The sequence below is a fragment of the Sebastes fasciatus genome, chromosome 5, assembly GCF_043250625.1.
Source record: "Sebastes fasciatus isolate fSebFas1 chromosome 5, fSebFas1.pri, whole genome shotgun sequence".
Lineage (NCBI taxonomy): Eukaryota > Metazoa > Chordata > Actinopteri > Perciformes > Sebastidae > Sebastes > Sebastes fasciatus.
In genome coordinates, this window is record NC_133799.1 from 7,554,417 (window position 1) to 7,577,660 (window position 23,244).

General features: G+C 41.0%; 1 protein-coding gene across 7 annotated transcripts in view; it reads left to right on the top strand.

Annotated features, from left to right (window-relative positions):
* The first annotated feature begins 264 nt into the window (after positions 1 to 264).
* rfx2 (regulatory factor X, 2 (influences HLA class II expression)) overlaps positions 265 to 23,244 on the top strand; it is a 30,732-nt gene continuing 7,752 nt past the window's right edge. The window contains exons 1-10 of one of the 7 annotated variants that reach the window (XM_074634853.1): positions 285 to 473; positions 13,112 to 13,220; positions 14,265 to 14,354; positions 15,742 to 15,824; positions 16,867 to 17,137; positions 18,410 to 18,484; positions 19,456 to 19,637; positions 19,838 to 19,957; positions 21,826 to 21,947; positions 22,356 to 22,474. In XM_074634853.1, the coding sequence (XP_074490954.1) occupies positions 13,113 to 13,220; positions 14,265 to 14,354; positions 15,742 to 15,824; positions 16,867 to 17,137; positions 18,410 to 18,484; positions 19,456 to 19,637; positions 19,838 to 19,957; positions 21,826 to 21,947; positions 22,356 to 22,474 (1,170 nt within the window). In that variant the 5' untranslated portion in view covers positions 285 to 473; position 13,112. Of the gene's footprint in view, positions 474 to 697; positions 855 to 13,111; positions 13,221 to 14,264; positions 14,355 to 15,741; positions 15,825 to 16,866; positions 17,138 to 18,409; positions 18,485 to 19,455; positions 19,638 to 19,837; positions 19,958 to 21,825; positions 21,948 to 22,355; positions 22,475 to 23,244 lie in introns of those variants that run through there. The other 6 variants (XM_074634846.1, XM_074634851.1, XM_074634850.1 and 3 more) reach the window with 6 other exon arrangements.

A 23,244-nucleotide genomic window follows, 5' to 3' on the forward strand; every position in this document is an offset into this window, starting at 1 on the left:
ACATGTATTTTGAACTAAAGAAGTACCATGTTTGCGTAACTGACATCAGTTTGATAGCTGTGATTCATGTGCTACACACAATAATTCATTTAAATCATAAACACAATGTATTATGAATAAACTAAATGAATCTGAATGATGCCCTCCCACCAGTTCCCTAGCTAAGACCACCTCCTAGTGGTTTCATTCATAGTTACATCTTTATTTAAAGTGGGCGGGGCCTCTCTGCTCCCTCTATGGCCCCGCCCCACCTCTCATAGTGAGGGCCCCTGACGTAAGCATTCGAGGGTAGCAACAGTTGCCTCGAGACCCCGTCGCGCCATAGTGACTGTAGCCGTGGAGACAGTTACTTACCAACGGGCTCAGCAACACACTCAGCAACAGCAGCAGCAGCAGCAGCATCTGGAAGAAGTCATCGAGTGGGAGAGAGGGGAAAAAGAGAGAGCAGAGCTGAACTTTTACTCAAGGCAAAGGTGACTATTATCTTTATAGAATTTAAATGCTGAATTTGGAGAAAAATGGCAGTCTTTTTCCACAACATAACTTTCCCTTCTTTGTGGTATCCGCCCCAAGTTGAGAACGGCACCTATTGCTGCTTTCAACACCTGAAGAAAACATCAGTTTCACCTCTTCTTCTGAATGTGCTACGCTTTGCTTACACGTTACACACAGCGGAGACGTTACTCCAACTCAACATGTGATTCAGGATCACTTTACACTTGTTGCTACGCTGTGTAGTGTGTGTCAGTGGACGCACTTCCAGCTCTCCCAGCAGCAGGATGGATGGTAAGGCTACCAGTTAGAGCTAATGCTAACTACTACTACCGGTGGCAGCGTCGAGTGCGAGTTCAGTTGTGAGTCCAACCGAGTTGTCGTGTTGTTAAACTGCAGCTTGACGTCTTGTTCAACGCGGATAAACTTCATCCTCGTTGCGTCTTTTCCTCGAGGAACCGTATTCAATCACAGGTGGAAAATATGGCTAGCTTAGCGTTAGCAACGCTGGTCCTTCTGGTGCTCTCAATCTGCTTCAAGCGTGAACTCACTCAGCAAGGAGGAGGATAACTTTCATTTCAGCAGGGTTGGCCAGCTGGAAAGTGTTATAAGTACTAATATATTGTATTTTACATGTTCAAATCAAAAATGTCAACCGTGGTTTGGTCTCCCAAGTATTCAAAACAAATACTAGTGTAATGCAAACATTGAATGTTTTAGTGTCATGCTTTTAAATAACAAATACAGGAATTATCCATTTTTTTTTATGACAACCACAAATTGACATCTGTCTGTAAAGATATCTATCTTTAGTTTGCCAGCTCTTGGTGCGATTTTCACTCACAATTTAGTAAAAGGATTAAATAATATGACTCAGTCGAGATAGGATATATGAACTTCTACCGGCGACAATCCCATTTACCAAAACCTGGTGTTTCCACTGGTCTCTATCTCAGGCGAGACATACGCTCTCAAAATGAACTTAATCTCTGGATAACTTTCATTTCAGCAGGGCAGTTTGCCAGCTCTTCTGGTGCGATTTTCACTCAGATTGTTAAAAGGATTAAATCATATTACACAGTCGAGATGGGATATATGAACTTCTACCGGCGACAATCCCATTCAGGAGAGACATAAACTCTCAAAATGAACTTAATCTTTGTTAATCAGATTATTCAAGCCGTCTAGATGAAACAGGAGTACTTCATAAAGTTTTGATGTTTTTTAATATTTCAGAAGTAGCTTGAATAAGTGGATATGTTACAGCTAGGTGGTGCTATGATGGTTCTGTTATACTGTTCTGTCATGTTTTTACAATCTTGGGTGAGAGATTGAGTTTTTAAAGTACTGTTTTCTATGTGCTCATTCTTGTGAAGGGCTCATTGCATGGGTGGAAAAAAATACAAAATGCAAGTCTCCCTCAAAAATAATAGGTCATTTTAAACAATGATTGCCATGTAAAATAAAGGCATTTTAATTTTGTTCAAACACTACAGTGTGCCTTGGATTGTTTTTGAGGGAGACTTGCATTTTGTACTTTTTTCCACCCATACAATGAGCCCTTAACAAGAATGAGCCCAATACACCTGAAGGATCCAAAGAGCACCTGTATGTGATTACCATAGAAACCTAGCAGCGCTTCTACTCCATTGTCTTCACTGTTTTCTATGTGTTTTTAAAACTAGGCACCTATTAAGATACACTTGTACACTTAATATTAAACTGAATGAAGCATTGGACCTGATTTTTATCCACTCACTGATTTCATCACATGTAAACATTTCAGCTCCATCTACTTATATCTCCAGTTTTATTGATGCTTTACCAGTTGAACAGACCCAAAGGCAAATTGTTTGCTAATAGCCAAGTTGTTCTGCTTCATTGTCTAAGTGGCAGGTCTCATTAGGGTTGCTGTTTGACCTCTCTTCAGAGCTGAAGGCTCATATCAATCTGTGCAATAGCAATAATGAGAAACCAAGGAAATGTAGACCCCCCAATGATTTAAATCCCCCTTTTCATTAGCTCTTCAGTGTTGCTGTGGCTGGTTTCCCGCAATTTGCATACATTTTTTTCTCCTTTTGGGATTCTGTCTCTTTTTGTCTCCTGAGACACATTAAATCTTATGGACTATCTTTTTTTAGAGACAACCGTCAGGTGCTCGGTCATTTGTAATGCTGTTTGCTATTGAAGCATCAGGAAATTGGAGCATGAAAATGTCTCTAATTTAAACCCTCTCTCTATGCTTGCCACTAATGAATTGAGTTATAAACTTTCAGATGTGTATTTACATAAAGTATTCATCTCGTTAAAGAAGAGAGATGAATGATTAATTTAAGGATATGTATTATTGATGCAGCCCAATATCTATTTCCTTTCATGTGAAAAGGGGTCAAAGCGCCGGTCTCAGTATGGTTATATTAATCATAATTAATATCTAGGCTGTATGATATGTTAAAATGTTATGTTTATGAAGCTTCCTCCCGCCACAATTTTACTCCATTTTGGCAAGAATATTTGAGGCAAGACTTGAATGTGCATTAACAGCTTGTTGTAGAGTAAGTGTCAGAGAAAGAAACTTAACTTTGATTGGTCAGACAACTCGCCGCAGCTACAAAGAAAATAAAGGGATGACAGCGCTGAAACTCTGTGTAACCCCCACCAACCCCACCCCCCAATTTGAGCGTGACACTGTTATGTTTACATGGCAACTTGATATACAAATACACCCAAGTCATGGAAAGAAAGGGAATGGAGTGGGCCAGGGGGCGAAATGTTATTCTTTTAAAAGTCAGTGTTTTTAATCAGGTTATTTTCATCGCTCTCTCTTTGTGGTAAGAGTGAATAGCTTTGGCTTGCAGAGGCAGGTCAGAAAGAAATAGTGCTCAGAGAGGAGACTTAAACTAAGTGGAAAGCAGATGGTGTTTGCACAGTTATTTCGAATTTTCTCACTGACTTGTACAGGAAATTATTAATGAGAATGTCAGTTTGAAAGGGGAGGTCAAATGATTTATTTTATTTTTCTGTTGTAAAGTTCTTGCAATCTGTCTGTATCCCGAGTTGCCTTTATTGGTCTAGCCTGCAGCCTGTGATCGTGGTCCAGCTTTGGTCCATTTCACCGACGAGTGCCACACTGGCCCGTGATTTACAGAAAATGTTGCTCCTTCTTTAGGCCTAACCTCCCCTCCTCTAGCCTTCTCTTGAGCCATCTGTGGAGTTGCTTGTATGACTGTGCGTAGCAGATAGTGTCCACCGTTGCCTGTGTGCCATTTTGAGTGTTTAATGGACCCATGTGTGTAGTACAGTTCAGCTATCAATAGGACAGCTGCAGTGGTCTCTTGGGCAGCGGGTGACCTGACACAGCTTTTGGTCACATGTTCTGTGTGTGTGTGTGTGTGAGTGTGTGCACACATACATGAGTGTGCAGTGTGGATGTGTTTGTGTATGTGTGTTTGCTCATGCTGTATTTAGCTTATCTTGATGAGGCCTACTGTTGCCCCGGGGAGAAGTTCTCAATCCAATAGCCTGCTACAGATATAGACACAAACCCAGTCACTGCCATCGGTTTTGTCACTGCTGTTTACAGTTAATCATATTCACGTAGAGATGCATTTACCTCCCGCTGTGCTAACTGAACTGCCTGGCTTTTGCACATTTCATTGTCTGATATTAACACATATTTAATGGTTTATCCCATAACTCCAGTCAAAGGCATGTCAGGAAATCACAGAGCAAAGCAGAAGAAGTGAGTGGAGAATGCCTTGTGGGGCTTGTTAAGTGGAAATTAATAGTGCCATTTGTTCACAATGTTACAGTTTCATAATCTTCATAATTCATTTATTTGTGAAGGGCTTTTCATTTCAAGGGATGTGCTGTTACCATTTTCTAAGAATCTGTTGAAAGGAAAATAGTTTAAGTGTCCTCGTGACTCTCGCATCACGTCTTCCAGCTACCAAGATTTTGGAAATCATTGTAGGCTTATGCTGCTAGGATACAAAGAAACAAATCTTGTCATATACCAAAAAAAACGTTGCTACTGATTGGCCCTCGCACATGGCAACAGGTTGAAACTCGTTGGGAAATGAAATGTTTTTCAGTCTGTCTCTTCTGTCTGTCTGTGTGTCATCAGGAGCATTCTCAGCATTCCACCTGTTTGTATCGTAGCTACAAAACTGCTAATTAAATTTCCTGCCACAAACAGCAGACAAGGCAGTGACATTTGCATTACAATGGCTGAACCCCCCCTCCCTCTCTCTTTCAGGCAGGGATAGTAGCAGACCCCCATCCTCTCCTCACAGTTTTATGCTAGTTTGTTAAGAGATGTTTATTTGGCTTTAAAAAAAGAACTTCTGTCAGTGTAAACCTGCTACAAAGTAATTACCAGAACCAAGACCGGGCCTTTAGTGGAGTGAGATTTGACCAGATTTGCAAAGGAGTATACAGTATTTTTTAGATGGAATTATCTGGGTCTTCAGCATAGCTTTTCAGAAGCTCTTTAATTAGGAGATTTGGTGCAGAGGACGCCAGAACAGTTATATTGTAGGGATGCACTGATCCGACTTTTTCAATCCCGATACTGATAGCGACACCTGGGCTTTGGGTATCGACTGATACCAAGTACTGATCCGAAACCAGTCTTTAATTAAAAAGCTGTATGCCTGACTGTGTGGAAGTGATTGGGATCATTCTTTTATGTGTAAGACAACATCAGACTTGACTTAAACATCGCTTTCCTAACTTTGTAAAACACAATGTTACAAATAAATACATAGATATGAATTTAGTGAATTGTTATTTATTATTAAAATCATAAATCGTACACCAGCAACTTGGTAAAAAATCGTCAAAATTAACAGGAATTACAATTCAAATGTAAACCTTTTTAATGCAGCGACAAATTAGCCAAAACTTAAACCATTAAGTTTAAGAATTTGGTATTCAAATTCCTGTATATAATGTACATAGTATATAAGCATAGAACTGAATTGAATAAATCGGCCCCATTGTCACCGATACCCGATCCAGCTATTTGAGTCAGTATCGGCCTGATATCCGATCCGGTATCTACAATTCTACAATTTCATTTAGCAGACGCTTTTGTCCAAAGCGACGTACATCTGAGAGTTCGTACAACACAAGCAAGGATCTAGATAGAAGTCTGATCGGACAATGCACAGGGTGTATAGAAGCAGTTTTTTTGTCATCGTCATCATTAACATTATCAACAATGCCGGTGTCGCAACGTAATCGGTGTTGGTGCATCCCTATTATATAGTGCAGCCCTCAGATCCCATTCCTGATCTTTGAGAACCCTCTCGTCCCACTCACTAGCTTCAAAGGAGAGCAAATGTTAATGTTGCAATGTTCAATTTAAAAGCAGCATTGTATGCTAATTGTTTTCATGTAAGAACTAACAGCGTTTGTGTTGCCCGACTGTCTGAAGAGTGTTTCAAATTGTAGCCACTGTAGTAGGTCTGGCAGTGAAGTAGTCAATCTGGATTCTCATCCTGGAAAAGATTAAGTTTTGAAAAACATTTCAGTCATTAAAAACAAAATGAAATATAGAAATAACAACTAGATGAGGTTTTGAAAATGTTTAACTTAAAGCTGCAGTGGGTAGAATTGATGCCAAAAACTTTCTACCTACTGCAGGTTTAAAGAGCACCAATAGGAAGACCAGTAGACAGGATATCACGTGTATCCTGTCACCACCTTTTACTGGATGATCTATGATTGCCATCTTGATGCAAATTGCTCTGCAGGAACACTCGTTAGACCCTTAAGTAATTTAATGGTTAATGGTCTGGAAATGACACTGAATAGGATTTGCTAAATTAGGGTTTGAATACTGCTGATATTATGTAACTCATAATTTTTCATATCTGAAGCATGTCACTGCATCTGGCTGCTGGCTACAGAAATGATTATTTAAAATCCAGACCTCGTTCAGTTTCTGTATGAAAGGTTGATGGATTTAGGTTGCATTGCATGTTTGACTGTTTGAGTTTTGACTCAAAGTTGCTGTATTAACATTGCACCATGTTGAATCACCAGTGTTAAGACAGTACTGTATTAAACACAGTAAAAGAAAAATGTTGCAACTGCAGTTTTTGTAGCAGTAGTATTAACAAAAAACACAGTTATGTCATGTGACCGGAACTTGGTGTTCCTTCACCAGATTTCACAATGGCGGCGGCGTCACAAACTTTCTCATTTTACAGCTAAACCCTGCACTACAAGATGATTCTGAAAACATGTGAGGCGGGAATTAGGCATTAACGTAACATAATATTGATTAATATTTGATCAGCGTTGCCTAGTTTGACCGTTTGGTCGGAGTTCGAGACTGATTGACAGCCGGCTCTCATAGACAGCAGATGGATAGCAGACCTCAGATCAGCTCTTACTGCTTGTTTTCCTCCGGTCTGTGAAATCTTGCAGATGCCGTTAGGAGCACCAGAGGACACAGAGGCACATGATTTTTTTTCAGGTTACCTGTTTCATGTACTACTGTCACGATATAGCGGCCGTTTTATAAAAATAACTTTTTTTAATCATATTTTAATATCACCTACTTCAGTTTTAAATGGCCCAACTAGTTGTGACCACTATTCTGGTATGACCTGTCAAAAGCGGAGTAAAACCATGTTTAATATCTTAAAATCATGTCTTGTACAGGGTTTTATTGTGTCCAAGAGTTATTAAACACTTAAATCTGATGGCAAGTATTCAGCGTGGCACAGTGTTCACTGCATGAACAACAGACACTTGGATCTGTCTCAGATTTCAAGCATTAACTGATGACTCATTGTTTGTGTCAAGTAGTGCCTGTGAAAGCAGACTGTACATACAGTATTATGATGACTTTCAAAGTCACATCTCTGTGGAGTGAGCGCTTGCCAAACTCTTCCAGTGCAACAAAATGCTTTATCTCCACTTCATCGGTCAGGATCGAGGCAGCACACTGCCAGCATATGAGGTCATCTTTGCAGAATGTGGTGTCTTGGGAAATAAAACCCCACAGGTTGGAAACACACCTGCTTAAAAGAGCAAGTGAGAGCAGATTTAAATAACATTAGCGTGAGTGTTTTGAGTATCGTTTATACTCCCACAGAATAGGATGCAAGTCTGGACTAGGCTAAAGCGGTAGGATACTTAACCATTCCAAGTTGTCAGTGTTTGTGATTGGTTTTGATTTAATGCAATCAAAGAGACCGCAACATTACCTCCGGCAAGGAGGTTATGCTTGCACTTCTTTTTATTGGTCTGACAGTTAGCAGGAAATCTGATTAACTTGTTAACAGATTTCATAAAATTAGGTGAAAAGGCATGCTGTTGCCAAAGGAATTTTGATACAGATCTAGATCCAGGATCCTTGTGGATGCGATACACCATAAAAAAATAAGACATTTCAACATCATCATTCATTTTTAAATGTTTCGTTTTTCTCATGAAGGGCTGCTTTTACTTAACAGAAACGCATTTATTTTAAATCTCTTAGTATTCTGTATTATTAAAATAACAAATTGACACAATCGTGCAGCCCTTGCAGTGGTGAGTTATTTCTGGTTTTATGAATATGTTCAGTGATGTAATAGTTTTAAAAAGGGGCCCATACTGTGACTATATTTAAATTGAGATTTAGGTATTATTAAAATGTTATATATGAATGTTAAGGCCTTGAAGTGAGTCGAAGGATCAAAAAAGCATCATCCTAATATGTTTTTGGGTATGCCAAATATGAATAATGCTGTGGAACATAGGTAATAAAACAGATATGCATGAATGCCAACTGTAATTGTTAGGATTTCCCAGTAACTCTTTAGTTTCTCCAGCATCTCCTGAAGCAGCCAGGTGACTTTGTGTCATCAATATGACAGCCTTTTATTACATTAGATAAATACCTGTGAAAGAGAGAGATGGCCACACGTATAACGAGTATAGTCTGATTACATTTCCAGTTGTGACCATCTTCCCCATTCCTTCCCCGCTCCTCTTTGTTGTGTTTTCCTGTTTAACTTCTCAAAATGTTTAGTTTCAAATCCTCGTTCTTCATCTTGAGATGTTAAATGTTAAGGATGAAGACTGTGGGTGGGTGGAGGTGGGGTGGGGGTGGGGGGTGGGGGGGCAGTGGAAATCTGGAAAGGGTTAGAAGAGGTAGGGCGTTGGGGGAGGAAGTAGCTAGTGTAGAGCATGGGCGAACACACAATCTCCATGGCAACGGTTTGATCTTTCTCTCTGTGGCTGTCGGGCCTGCAGCGCACATGGTGACCGAGTGGACAGGTTGTGCTGATGACCAGTGTGGGGAGGTGAGCTGGAGAGGGGAGGGGGGCGCTTGGATCAGAGACAGTGGTCTGTGCCTCTCTCTCCCTCTCTCTCTCCCTTAAACTCTGCCATCTGCAGACCCCAAGAGCCGCTTTGATTGGATTAGCCATGAATTAATGAGACAGGCTTGAAGAACAGCCTCTGTTGTGGAAATCTCTTATCATATCTTAATTCGCTCTTTGTGTGAGCGCGTGTGCCTCTGTGATCTTATAGTTTTTTTTAATTAAATCAAAGAAAAAAAAAGAAATTACAATGAATTTGTTTTGCAATAAAACATACAATTCTCAAATAAGGGAACAGATGTTGAAGCTTCATTAGAGACCTGTTGCTCCTCTTTGTACATATATTAAAGGTGTGACAAAGGGATTCATATGCATAGTGCTGAACAAATGTCCTCCTTTAAAAGCAACAAGTGGCTGGCTCAGCTTTATTTTGTTTTATCTTCCCCTGAGTTGGAAAAAGGATTGCTCTGCTCAAGCTCTTTTACTATCTCCTCTGCCCAAGGAACTTTGGAAAGACTGGACCTGCTTTTGGAAGTGTTGTTTTTGGGTGGCATGAGTGTAAAGCAACCTTGAAGAATAGACTGTTGTCTCCCTGATGACTTAAACATTCCTCCTCCTTTTGAGCACCAAGTAGTTACAAAAACAGAGCTCTTCATCCTGTCCTCTTCAATCAAGTCTAAACCAGCATAAAGTCTGTATATTTTTGTATAACTGCAACACAGGAATAAGTCTACCTCCATGTCCCTTGGTGTCTGAAATTAATAGCTTACATAGTATTTATTGTTGTAAGTTTCTACTTAGCGTGAGATAGAGGGATCAGGTGGGGGGATGGCATTGTTTGGTTTGGGAAGTATTCTGTTGGTTGCATAGCAACAGGCTCCTGGAAACGGGAGTGGACGGTGTTGCCACTAGCAACCGTTGTTGCTCTGCAAACAATGTGGGCCAGTGCAAACATGAGCCAAGACTGTGGGCTCCTGCTTTTAATTGAACATCTGTATGTGTTTTTCTCTGATTGAGCCCTGTTTAAGTTAGATCTGTCAGTGACATATGTTTAAATCTTGTCTGTACTGTTAACATTGTAGGCTATAGCATTAATGGGGTTTTGAAATGTGTCTTTTCTTGTTTCTGTTTAGCTTTTAAAACTCAGGTAACTCTTGAAAGGAGGGTCTGTTGTTGTAATGTTGTTAAGTGCTCATTTGGGATTTGCCTGAATGAAACCAGGCTCACAGACCAGACATGAAACGGACCTGTGTGTGAAGTTGTCTCTGGTTTGAAGGCAGAGAGGTTGGCCCTAGACAACAGCCCATCCAGAGTAGCAATTTTGCGGCAGTGTGCTATGTCTCCTGCTGTGTACTACCTTTGTGCCTTTCAGAGCTGCTGGTGGGGAATTTGTGTGGCTTTTAACCTTCCCTGACTGAGCACTAAGCAGAAAGACTCCTCTGCCTGCACTCCTGTCTCTCCCCATCCAAGTCAATGATTTGGCACACTTCACCATACCCATTAAAGCCAGCGCTTTAATTGAGCTTTAATGGATGAAAATGTGCATGTCAGTGCTCGCTTTCCTTATCCCCCACCATCTTGCCATGCCACCCACTCCTTAATGGCATGAAGAAGCCCTCAGGCTTGTGTCACTTCCTCTGGTGAAATGACAAGTCTGAAGATAAATGATGGGATTGTTACAAGTGTATTTATAACTAAAGTGACACTCCATAGACAAATTCCTTGCTTTAGAAAGATGTCCGAGCATTGCAGTGACTTTTAAAATGTTCACTCCTTGTTAGCATCATTCTGATAATAGTCTTTTGGTCCTTTAATGACATACAAGAAAGAGGTGTGAAGAAAAATTGTAATGGAATATGAGAGCTCTGACATGTAAGTGCTAATTGTGCCCTGTACTAACAAATACATTGAAGATGGACTCAGAGGGCTGCTTAGGGTAGACTGGATATGGTGCTTAGGAGGACTGTGTACATCTAAAGATTGACACATATCAGGAATTTCAACATAGGCCTCCTCCACTCAGTCTGTTAGTCATGTAGGCAGAGCAGTGTCTTTGCCTCTGGCAAAATCTCCACACATGGAAAATGCCAGTGGTGGCACACCCAAATCTGTTGTTTTTCTATCTTAAAGGTACACTCTGATTTTGATATAGCATTCAATAGTGCAAACCCTAAATAAAGTTACTGCTGATGTGTAAAACTTAACAAAGTAGAGAGTTGAGTTTGAAAACTGTTCGTTTTGCGGCTATAAGGGACATTTGTTTTGTAAATTTGTGTGGTGTTGGTCATTAAAAAATCAAGTAGTGGAGCAAGGTCAGTCTGTTCAAGGTCCAATCTGTTTGATTTCTTTGGTTATTTCAGGTAGCTTTTAGATCAAAAGTGTACTATTCTGTTCACAGCTATATATAATTAACATTTGATAGAGAAATATAAAGTTGAAGTGCCAGAATCCTGTGAGTCAACATGTAGTGTGATGCAGCCCTGAATAAAATATTGAGCTATGTCAAAAGTTGTCAGTCGTTAATAATTTTTTAGTAAAACATTTGCCCTTGCAATCTCCTTTTAAAAGCGGGAAAGGCTTGGTTATGGGTGGTAGATTTTGCGGCAGCGTGTGTGATAGCTTCATCATGTTGTATTTAGTGGCAACAATTAGGTGGTTGTTTAAATGAGTGGTGTTATCCTGTATCGGCATAGTCTTTAACTCTGAAAATGTTCCACAAAGGAGGATGTGACTCCTATTTTGATGTGAGCACAACGTTTCGGTTGGAACTATGGTTTGGTTAAATTTATTTCCTCTTCCTCTCCATAACCGGTGGAGTTTCCTTGAGTCTGAGTCATTTTGCCCTTCTCTTCCCTAAGTCACATGTTAGATTTGTTTCTCTCTGAGTTCATTTTGTCACATGATATAAGGCAGCCTTGTTATTTATTGATGAATTCAGAGCACTTGGTTTGATGCAACGAATGCCGGAAAGACTTTTTAATTCTTATGTAAGCAGAGGCTAGAATTGAAAAAAAAAGTTTAATAGCTTTAATTGTGCAGCCCCGTCAGAAAGTTTAGGTTGCGTCTCTAGAAAGCCAAAAGACAAGCGTGGCTGCACCTGTTGCTTGTTTCTCATAGCTCAGCCTCCAGATTACTGCAGCCTAAGTGGTGTTCCTCAGATTCTAGTGAATTAAAATAACATCGTTGTGCATTGTGTTATGGCTAATCACAGCATGTCTAGAGCAGGTTGTGTCTTGCAGTCTTTCCCTGTAATGCTCCCGGTGAACACCATTCTCTTGTTTACCTACTGACGTTTCCTGTTGCTCCTGGATTTCTGCTCATCAATTCAGCCCACCCCCCAACCGTGCCGTATCTCCCTCTCCCTTATTCTAATCCTCCTCCCCCTCTTCTCTTTGCGGTTGCACTCGAAAGTTCCTCTGCAAGAGCTTTATAAGGGGGGAATAGAGGAGGGGAGGGGGGGGGGGTTGACTTGGGGGTGGTCGTCATGGATTCCTCACCATAGCAACCGACAAACGTTTACAAAGCATTGAGGAATTTCCTCATATCAGCTGGATTATTGGAGCCCTCAGAGAACGGCTCTCGTACGAAACAATCGCTGGATATCATCAGGACCCTGGCAGGGGCTGGAGCCCCACTGCCATTTTCATCTTTTTCCCTCTTAGTTCTTTTTTTTTTTTAGAGAGAGTGGGGAAGTTGTTTTCTATCTACTTACTCCCCCTTGCAGTTCCATTCTTCTCTTGTCCCTGCCTTACTCCCGCTCTTTCCCTCTCTGTCCTTTTTTTAAGAGAGCCTTTGTGTCACTCCATTTTTAGTTCCCCTTTGCTATGCTGTGCACATTGTCACTCAGTGGAAAGCCGAGTGGCGCAGTACGTTTGGTCCTCAGGAAGCAGTTCAGTCTTGTTGGTAACTTGAACCCCTGTACTGTAACTTCTCCACCCGGGTCTGATCTGTCAGCAGGACCAGGAGTGTCTGTGTAAAACTGTTGGGCTGCTTATTTTGCCAGTGATTAAAGCCAAAGGTGGGCAGCCTCTTGGGCTCTGAGAGCTTCACTGATTCAGCTTGACTTGGTAAAGCCAGAAACCCCCTGGGGCTCAATGAATGCCTAGTGGCTCCAAGAGAGAAAGGGTGTGGAGGAAGAGCATTTATTTAGTATGGCTTTCCATGTGTATAGACTTGAAATGCTCTTATTATTTTCTTTCGCGCTTCAGTGTACCTGTAAGACTATTTCTTCAGTCTAAATCCCCCATACTCATGTCTTTTCTCTTTTCCACTTCTTTGTCTCCCCTGCAACGCAGCATGCAGAGCTCAGAAGGAGGGTCAGACACCACGACCAGCGTGGCAGCGCTGCGGACGTCATCATCAGCTCAGGCCCCTGTGGTACAACCTGTCCCAGCCTCCCAGCAGGTAGGGTAGTACCTCTACTCTGCTGCTACTGTAACGACAGGACAAATGGGAAAATCTTTAATGACTTAAAGCTAGGGTTAGTCATCTAAGAAATTCGCAAGAGTATGCTAGATTTAAAAAAATTATCCAACTGAAAAACCCAGCCCAGTGTTTCCAACTCTTTTCCAATGAAAGTAGCGGCACAACTCTGAAAGTCACTAAATCTAGCGAGAAATTCGTCAAGTCAGCAACACTGACAGACAGTCCGTCACTTCAGGCCTCCCTCCAAAGCCACTCCCCCAAAATTATCATTATGAACGTAAACAACGAACACGGCTATTGTTAGTTCTCACAGCTGTCAAGCTAGCAGCTTGTGCAAGACTCTGGTGACACGCAATGAGTGCACCAGCAGAGTGCGCACAGATAGGTAGACAGGCAGGTAGGCAAATGTTACATTCGTGCTTAATGAAATAACTGGATGGATTTATTACAGTCCTGTGACAGCAACAGATACCAGATTTTTTTCAGTATTTTTTCAGAGCACCTGATTTATTGATTGCTGTCAGGATGTAATGAGAATTTCAGCAAATAAAACAAAATATGCTTTTGAAGAAGATTACCAACCCTAGCTTTAACCGCTAGAACTTATTTATTTCCAAATGTATAATAATAAAAGTATAAAAGAAACCAAACCAGCTACTCTCTATATTAGTTCTTGTGCATGGTGTCTGAAAAGAAATGGCACAAACAGAGGAGTACACTGAGAAAATGCAGTGCAGTGCTGTGCTACACACACACACACACACACACACACACACACACACCACTATCCTGTACTGACACTCAGGATGTGTGACTGGCAGAGAGAGGTGTGTGCCGTCATTTATGTTTGTTGTACAAGCATAGATCTATCAGCACTAGCTTAAAGTCCTGGGGGGGGGGAGATTTGTTGAAATGTTTGCCCATCTTGTGTCGACTGTCATATGTTTACAATTATGTGTGTATGTGTGTGAATGTACATGCATACATACCTCTGTAATTGAGTTATGTCTTGTATCCACACAGAGGGTGCTGGTTCAAGCTACAGGCTCAGCTCAGAAGGGAGGACAAGTACAGCAGCTTTCAGTACCCAGGGTTCAACAGGTCTCTCAGCAGGTACACAGTGCTGTACATACTTATACAGTGCTGTGAAAATACTTGTACACCCCTTGGCGTTTTAGATTAACCTATTTTGACTTTTGTTACTGAGTCGGAAACCTATACTGTGTTTTCTTTTACAATAAAGTAACACAAAGATTAAATAAGCAAAATAAGCATATAGCCTGTTTCACCAGGACTTATTTGTGTCACTTACAAGCATTTGATAAACTTTTCATGTCTCATTCAGGTCAGAATTTACATTCAGGTTAAATAATAACAGACTGGGGCATTGTAGGTTCGGCCTTTGTAAACAAGTTAAACAGTAACCAAGCCATGTTTGTGTTTAACACTCAATCCCAAACATGGCAGCCCATTCATTCCCCCGAAAGCTGCTCATCCTAAGCATGTGCCAAACTGTTTCTCCTGCTTCCTGTGCCCCTCATGGGTGTGCGAAATGTCTTTCTCTGGCTGAGCCTGGCCCACTGCCTGCGTACATGAATAACATGAAAATAACATCTTAATACAACTCTTGGTAGCTTTTTGATAAACATTACCCACAATGGTTGATAATTAAGAGTCATTTGTGTGTGATGATGAGAATTTTGCTTAGCTTTGCAGCTACTGCTTTTGTGATGTATGTATATGGCAAAAAGTCTCCTCTGGGTCCCAGGGTATAATGTGAACTCGCTGCAAAGCCTGGTGATTCCTGGGGGCTTGAACCAAATCCCTTCACAAACTCTGTGTGATGTCAAGCGTCTATTGTAATGGTGAAAACCAGGAGTTGATCTGACTGTCTGCTATTAGCTTGTCTTAGGCACCAATGATGGACAGATCATTACCTGCTTTGCACCATTTTTATGCATCAGTATATCTGCTTTTCACCTTTTTTATGCATCAGTATACCTGCTTTTCACCATTTCTATGCATCAGTATACCATTCATTATCAGTTGTGAGTTTTGTCAAATCAAGCTTGTCTTTCTCAAACCATATGTATGTCTTTTATCAGATCAAGTTAAAATCAATTCAATTATGATTTCACCAACTTATTTGCTTATTTGTTTTACAATAACATGTTTTATTTTGCATTTCCAGTACATAAAGAACCTTGGTAGGCCAAAATACAGTAGGCAGTGTTTTCAATGTTAAATTATATAGTCACGGCTTCTGTTTTGGACAAATAAATATGCAAAAACCAAGGGGTGTACAGACTTTTTCACTGCACTTTATGTACACAGTGTAATAGGTGTGCACATGCCTACACCCACAAGGAAATGTTTTCATTTTACGCAGTACTTTTATGATAAAAAAGAGTCAGTTACTCTTCCAATTGTAGTTGCAGTTTGACTTACATTTGTACAAATAGGGAAGCATAATAAAGATTTTCCTGTTGTCTCTCTGTAGGTGCAACAGGTGCAACATGTCTACCCATCCCAGGTCCAATACGTAGGAGAAAGCGGAGAGACTGTTTACACCAATGGAACTATGTAAGCAAATTTACATTACTCCACAATTATAATAAAATATACATATTTTTCATTGTGTATTTCAAGTACACTATGGAATAAATCTGAATTCAATCCACTGAAGCCTATAATTGGATTGAAATAGATAATAGTAATAAAGAGCTAATAAAAAGATGGTTTGGTGTGTGGGATTTAAATATGTCATTTTTCTTTACCATAGTTAAAAATGGTCACTGTGTTAATGTAAGATGCTAATGTGCTGTAAAACATTTTTGCTTTTCATATTAAACAGACACAGCACTGTGCATAATGTCTGGCTCTACTCCAAATCTAGAATTCATCTTGAATTATGAATGAATAGTTGCTGGATTAAAAGCATGATGACAAAAAAGACTTTCCGGAACACTTTTCTCATCATTTTAACAGCCAACTGCTTTTAAAGAGCCTCTAATCAAAATGCTATTAAAGCTAATTGAAGCCAAAATGATTTTTTTTTCACAAAGTTTGATGTATAATTTGATTCCAGCATAGCCAAATATTTTGATGACATCAGTTGTATTATTGTCTGTGTAAGCAAGATCATGTACTGTATCAACTTTACTGTATTCATATGCCCTTGCACAAAGAAGTGAAAAGCAGAAGGTTGTAAATGCACTTCATCGGTCTCCTGAAATGTGTCAGTTGTCATGTGTGTCAATGTGTTTAGCATCATCATGGAAAGTAGGGCTGTCCTCGACCAAAGAAATTCTTAGTCGACTAACACTCATACGATTTTGTCGACTAATCGATTAGTTGATTTAATTGACAGATCTGTTAAACTGAGTTTCTCCACAAAGAATCAAACAAAAGCACTGCCTTAAATCTTGTGTTAACCAGAGATGTGTTCATAAGTTTCTTGCGAATGAGTCATTCAGCATGAAAAAAGCATTAAAAAATGACTAATAGTCTAAAGAAATCTGAGTCGACTAAGACCGAAACGTCTGATCAGTCGATTAATCGACTAAGTGGGGGCAGTCCTAATGGAAAGACATCACCGACACTAATTACAATGATCTCTCCCCAGCCGAACGGCCTACTCCTACAACCCTGAGGCTCAGTTGTACGGGCAGAGCAGTGGAGGAACCTACTTTGACTCGCAGGCCGGTGGAGCTCATGTCACCACGGTGGTCTCCTCTGCCGGTGGCGGGGTGCCCCCTCATGGCATGGTGGGCATCGCTATGGACGTGGGCAGCAGCCACATCATCTCCAGCGGAAGCACCTACCTGATTCATGGAGGAAGTATGGAGGGAAGTCGCAACCACATATCACACTCGTCGCGCTCCTCCTCAGCTATGGTGAGCAACACCCATTCTAATGTTTCTGTGGTACTCTGAAGCACTTTTTCCCAATAGAGAGGGATTAATGTGCCAATAAAACAACAAATAAACTGTAAATCAGAGGTTTACACCCAACAAAGACTGAATGACTGACCTGTATTTTCTCAACTGCTATGTGGCCAAATTATAGTTTTTATTCTCTGAAGTACGCAAATAAGTTGTTACTACTAACTCTTAGTACAACATGGCTTACTGAGCAGAGATCCCCACTACCTTATGGTGTTGTGAGATGCACATTGGTGCTAACTGTCATCACTGCTACCTGAGCCTGATTCCAGACTGGCCAGGCTCCCGGAAAAGCCTGAAAGGCAGGAGGGAGAGACGCAGAGTTTACGGCAACCTGAGTTGGGGCCTCCTCGTTCTGCAGTAACACACAGAGAGCAGAGCCGTACAGGCCAGAGAGCCTGTAGAATAGGGACACTGGCTTAAATAATTCAGCACTGCCTTGTTTCAGAGGTTTTCACAGGCACTTGAGCGCCCTGCGAAACAAAGCAACCCCTGGGGCTCATTACCATTTGGCCATGAGCCCTCTGGAGCCTTCTTAAGGCTTGGAACGCTGCCTGCTTCTTTTTCCTTTTCTTCTATGTCTCCAGTTTGGCTGCAATACCACATATCTTTTCTTTTTTGACTTGATTTTCTTCTACGGCTCTACAGAGTGTCCCTGGTTTTGTCATTCACTTTGCCCGCCAGTTGGACTTATTTTTTGTTGTCCAAAGACAGAATAATATGCTGTGTATTTTTTTATACCATGGCACTCTTACTTGTGTTGTAGTTACAACTCACTCTGATTTTCATCTCACTCGAATGTTTTTCAAATATTATTTCTAAGTTTGATACATTTTGGAGGTGGGGCGGGGTTGGGTTAGGCATTGTTGACCTATTGTCCTCAAACTTGACGTGACCTGTGCCCCTGTTTGTGGTTCCTATTTGCATACATTAGAGTGTCTGACCGCAAACCTTTACTGAGCAGCTTAACCCAATGAGTCCCTTGATTTGCATGCTTTTGTTAGTCGATAATGGATTTGGCTGGAACACTGATTTTAATGGAAATGCAGAGATCTGGCTGCTCGCTAACAGTCTTATTTCCTTTATCTGTTTATTTATTTTTTTGTTTTTCTTCATATACCCCTGCTTATTTCTGTTCCCTTTTCTTTTTCTATCTCTCTCAATCTCCTGCCTCCTCCCTCTTCTGTGTCCACTTTTTTTTTTTTTGCATGCTTCTTTCTTTAGCTTGAAATGGCGATTGAAAACCTCCAAAAGTCTGAAGGAATTGCAAGTCACAAAAGCAGCCTGCTCAACAGCCATGTAAGTCAACCAGGAACTTTCTTTGAAAAGGACATGAGGGAAAATGAAAACAAAAACAAAACAAAAGCTGAACATTTAGGCAGTGTGTTCGACTTGTATTCTGCAACGTTGAACACACTACCTACTGCTAGCTTCACTAATTCTAATTCTGTCTTACTGACACGCATAATTGCCTCAATTAGTTTTCATCCTTGATCTGAACTTGCATTTGCTATCACTTTTTGCTTAATTGTATATATTTCTTAATACCCTGCATGGACTTAAATTGATTGATTTTTCATGATTTCTGTTCATTTCACATCTAAATACACCAAGACATGCACTGAGCGTCACTAAAGTTTATTGCAGTGACATTTCCTCTTATTGGGAGGCTGTCACTCAATTATAATGAAATTTAAATAGGATTCATGTAGTATTTCCATCCAGACTTTTACTCACATGGGAAATTTGTGGTTTGGATTCTTTCCCTACTTTCCAACTCTTAACTTCAGCTGTGATCACAAAATCTCCACATCATTTGAATGAATAGTTTCTGAAGTATCTGCGTTAAATCTAATTTAAAAATGTATAATATGAGCTTTTTATGCAAATCTTTGATTGTGCTGTTACAGACAGAGCTGTGACTGTCTGCTTCAATATTGACTTGTCTTGGAGATTTGTCCGATTGAATAAATTGCACTTCAGATATTTGAGTGTTCACTCAATCAGCCATTCCTTATGCTGTAGTCACTTACTGCTTCAGTTGAGAATATAAAGGGTAGCCACAGTGGGGGTGCAATGGTTTCTTTGGTGTTTAACCTCCTAAAACAGGTGGCTTTGTCGTGTGTGTGTTGCGTGTGCTATCTGTCTTTTGATGTGCTAATAAGATCCACTGCTCCTCTTTATATCTGGCCAGGTGATTATCTCAGAGCAGAGTTTGTCTGCTGGGGCTAACCGATTGTGCAACTGTGTCTTCTTCTGTGTGTCTTTAGCTGCAGTGGCTGCTGGACAACTATGAGACAGCGGAGGGAGTGAGCCTGCCCCGCTGCTCCCTGTATAACCATTACTTAAGGCACTGTCAGGAACAGAAACTGGATCCGGTCAACGCAGCATCTTTCGGCAAGCTCATCCGCTCAGTCTTCATGGGCCTGAGGACCCGCCGCCTCGGTACCAGGTACAAACAGGAAGCGGTTGTTGCAGATGCTGAAGAGGCAGATAACTGTAATCATGTAATCATTATAGATGTGACGAGTATGATGATGCTTATAGGCATTGGCGACTTGGCTGATGGAAGAAGATAATGATAGTGATTACACTGATGGCAAGTCTTCTCCTCCTCACTGGTTTCTGGCTTTTCTCTCATGAATCTACCAGAGGCAACTCTAAGTATCATTACTATGGCATCCGGGTTAAGCCAGACTCGCCGCTGAACCGGCTGCAGGAAGACACCCAGTACATGGCGATGAGGCAGCAGCCTGTCCACCAGAAACAGAGGTCAGCACTCTCTCTCTGTCTGCCATTTTTAACTTTTCCTTTCCATTTGTCTTGCTCTCCGTCACATATTTCACAGCTATTTTCCATTCATCCATCCATTTTGTTTGTTATTTTGTCACATGGCAACAAGCATTTTTAAGTTAATCAAATTTGACTTTTGATGACATTTACCCTGTGACAGCTGCCTCACTGTCAGAGCCCATACTCTGCTGCTTGCTGTCCTTTATCTTAATCTATCTCCTTATCTTATAAGTTCTTTGCCTCTTTTTCCTTGCCCTTTTCATTTTCTTTCATGGTTGCCTATGTACAATGTGCTCATGTTTTTTTTTTTTATGGAAACAGGTTCGTTCAGTATTGCAAAGTGTTGATACCAGTTGCAGCTATAATGGCAAATAAGTGAATTTCTGTGTTCTTTTTTGAGTAATTGTCATAGAACACTTGTAGCGGAGGTTTGAATGTATGTTTAAAGAGTCACTTAACTCCCCTGAAAATCTTGTTTTTCCTCACCTCTGTGGTTTAAACCTGCAGTAGGCAGAATGTTTTGGGCATCATTGGGCAAACATTCTAATAACCTTTCAGTATATTGTAATTCAAGTGCTCTGAGAGAAAAAAACTAGACTTCTGCACCTCCTCATGGCTCTGTTTTCAGGCTTTAAAGCCTGTGATGGGAGACTTTGACCAATCACAGGTCATTTCAGAGAGAGAGAGCGTTCCTATCTGTTGTTCATTCAACGGAGGCAGCTGTCAATCACTCGCAAACTCTTATCAAACGGTCAAACTAGCCAGGGCTGATCAAATATGAATCAATATTCTGTTACTATAATGACTATTTCTCTCCTCAAATGTTTTCAGTAACATCTTGTAGTGTACTGTTTAGCTGTAAAATTAGAAAGTTTGTTCCAGCTGGTGGGCGGTGCTTGGTATTTCCTCAACTGATCTCAACATGGCTGCCGGGTCACAAACTTGCTCATTTTACAGCTAAACAGTACACTACAAGAATATTCTGAAAACATTACAGTAACAGAATATTGATTCATATTTGATCAGCGCTGCCTAGTTTGACCGTTTGGTCAGAGTTTGCGAGTGATTGACAGCTGCTCAGAGATGGCAGGCTCCAGATCAGCTCTGATTGGTTGTTTTCCTCCGGTCTGTGAAATCTTGCAGATGCCATTAGGAACACTGGAGGACACTAGAAGCACATGTTTTTTTTTCAGGTTACCTGTCTCATGCACTACTGTCGGGATATAGTGACCGTTTTATAAAAATAACTTATTTTTATCACCTACCTACTGCTGCTTTAACTTCTCACCTTGCTGCTGTGATGTAGAAGTGTACTCCAGGGTGTGTCAGTACATCATGACATCACTCTTGGGTGTGTCTACAGGTGCAAGCACACGTTTGACCACTTTGTTGTCTCAGAGGTGAGACAGACTTGAAACGTTCAATCAGAGAGGGCAGTGGAAAACTGCTTTTCAGCCTGGTTTTAAGTTTCTCTTCAGTAGTCTCTGTAGTGTGTGTGTCTTTGCTGCGTTGCCTTTTCACTATGTATGTATAGGTTTTCACCCCAGACACACCCACCAAACTGAAGCAAACGCATCCCAAAGGCAAAACATTTTGCACCAACAGGAAGAATTGTATGAGTAAACCAGAACTATGTTGTTACTTTCCTTTTTAAACACACCCCTGGTGATTCACTTGTTAGCTTTTGTTGAAGGTGTGCTTACCTGGAAGCTTTCTGTGTGGTTTTTTTTTTGGAATGAAAACCTGCATAGTCCCAGCCCTCAATGGCACATTATTTATCATTCCTGCTTTCCTAGTCCTTCAAAACCCAGCTAACATACATGTCCTGTCTTCTACTGTGTGTATAGGTTCAAACCTCTACAGAAGGTGGACGGTATGTCTGACAGCCTGTGTGGGAGCTCTCAGCACTGTAACAGCACTCCAGAGCAGTCTGTGGCTGCTCAGAGCCAACACCACCAGCAGTACATAGGTAAGGACAAGAGCGGGGTGGTTGCCACGACAACCGTTTGTCTACAAGTGCTTGACACTTAAGATCAGACTAGTTTTTTAAACTCTGACCACTTCTTCTTCTTTCTTCTGACTTTTTTTTTCTGATCCCATCTTTCATAATGACTTTTCCTCAGTTAAATCACAGAGTTGAATCATATTTGGCCACATGTTTTTCAGGCATCTTGTTTGTTTAGACAATTCTAGGATATGTGTTTCTGTGTTGATTCTATATGATCTAACCATACAGTTTTATATAGTTTCTGTCTCCAGAATGTATTAGCCTGTATGTGTGTGTGTGTGTGTGTGTGTGTGTGTGTGTGTGTGTGTGTGTGTGTTTGTATGTGTGAGTGAAATGAGTGACACCTGTCAACATCTTTGCTTTATGCAGATACGTCCCACTCCTTGCCTCCATTTCCCATTCCTGACATGGGCACCATGCCTCTGCCTGAGCGCATCAACATGAATGATATCAAGAAGCTGCAGACACTCTACAGAGACCACTGCGAGGTACAGCTCTATGAATATGTTTGTACCTGAAGCTACATTGACATGTGAATATAAATGGAACAGCTTTAGAGAGGACACGTTATGCTTATTTTCAGAGGCAAACTTGTATTTTGGGTTTCCTCTAGAACATGTTTACATGCTTTCAAAAAACACTTTATTTTTCTCATACTGGCTCTTTTCACCCTCTGTCTGAAACGCTCTGTTTGAGCTCCTGCCAACCCCCCCATCCCTCCCGAAAATCCCAGTCTGCTCCGATTGGTCAGCTTGCCCACTCTGTCGTGATTGGTCAATCGAACCGAACTTTTGTGACTCCGCTCTAACTAGCTTTGTTTGAGGGCATGCCAACTAGCTGCTAGGCAAAGTGTGTTACTTTGTGACATCACCTCGTCACCTTGCGGGACTTCAAACGCCAATAATGGCGTTTCGGGCAGTTCAGGAGCATGGTTTCTGTGAGGGAGAGTATTTCCCTTTGGCGTGGACTTTTGTGCTTTTTAACTTTGCTAACCTTTTACATGCACAAAAAACTATATAACACACTAAAGGACAGGGGAAAGGCACACAAGCATAATATGTCCTCTTTAAAGGGGAACTCCACTGATTTTACACACAAAGTCTGTTTACAAGTCGTTGGGAGTACTGCTGCGCTTTTTGTGTGAAGTCTGATTGCCTCAAGTGTTGTCACACGTAACTTCATTACCATGATCACTGGCACTGAAGTTTATTTTCAGACAATCTCACAAACAGTGTCCTACTGTTGTAAATACTCACTA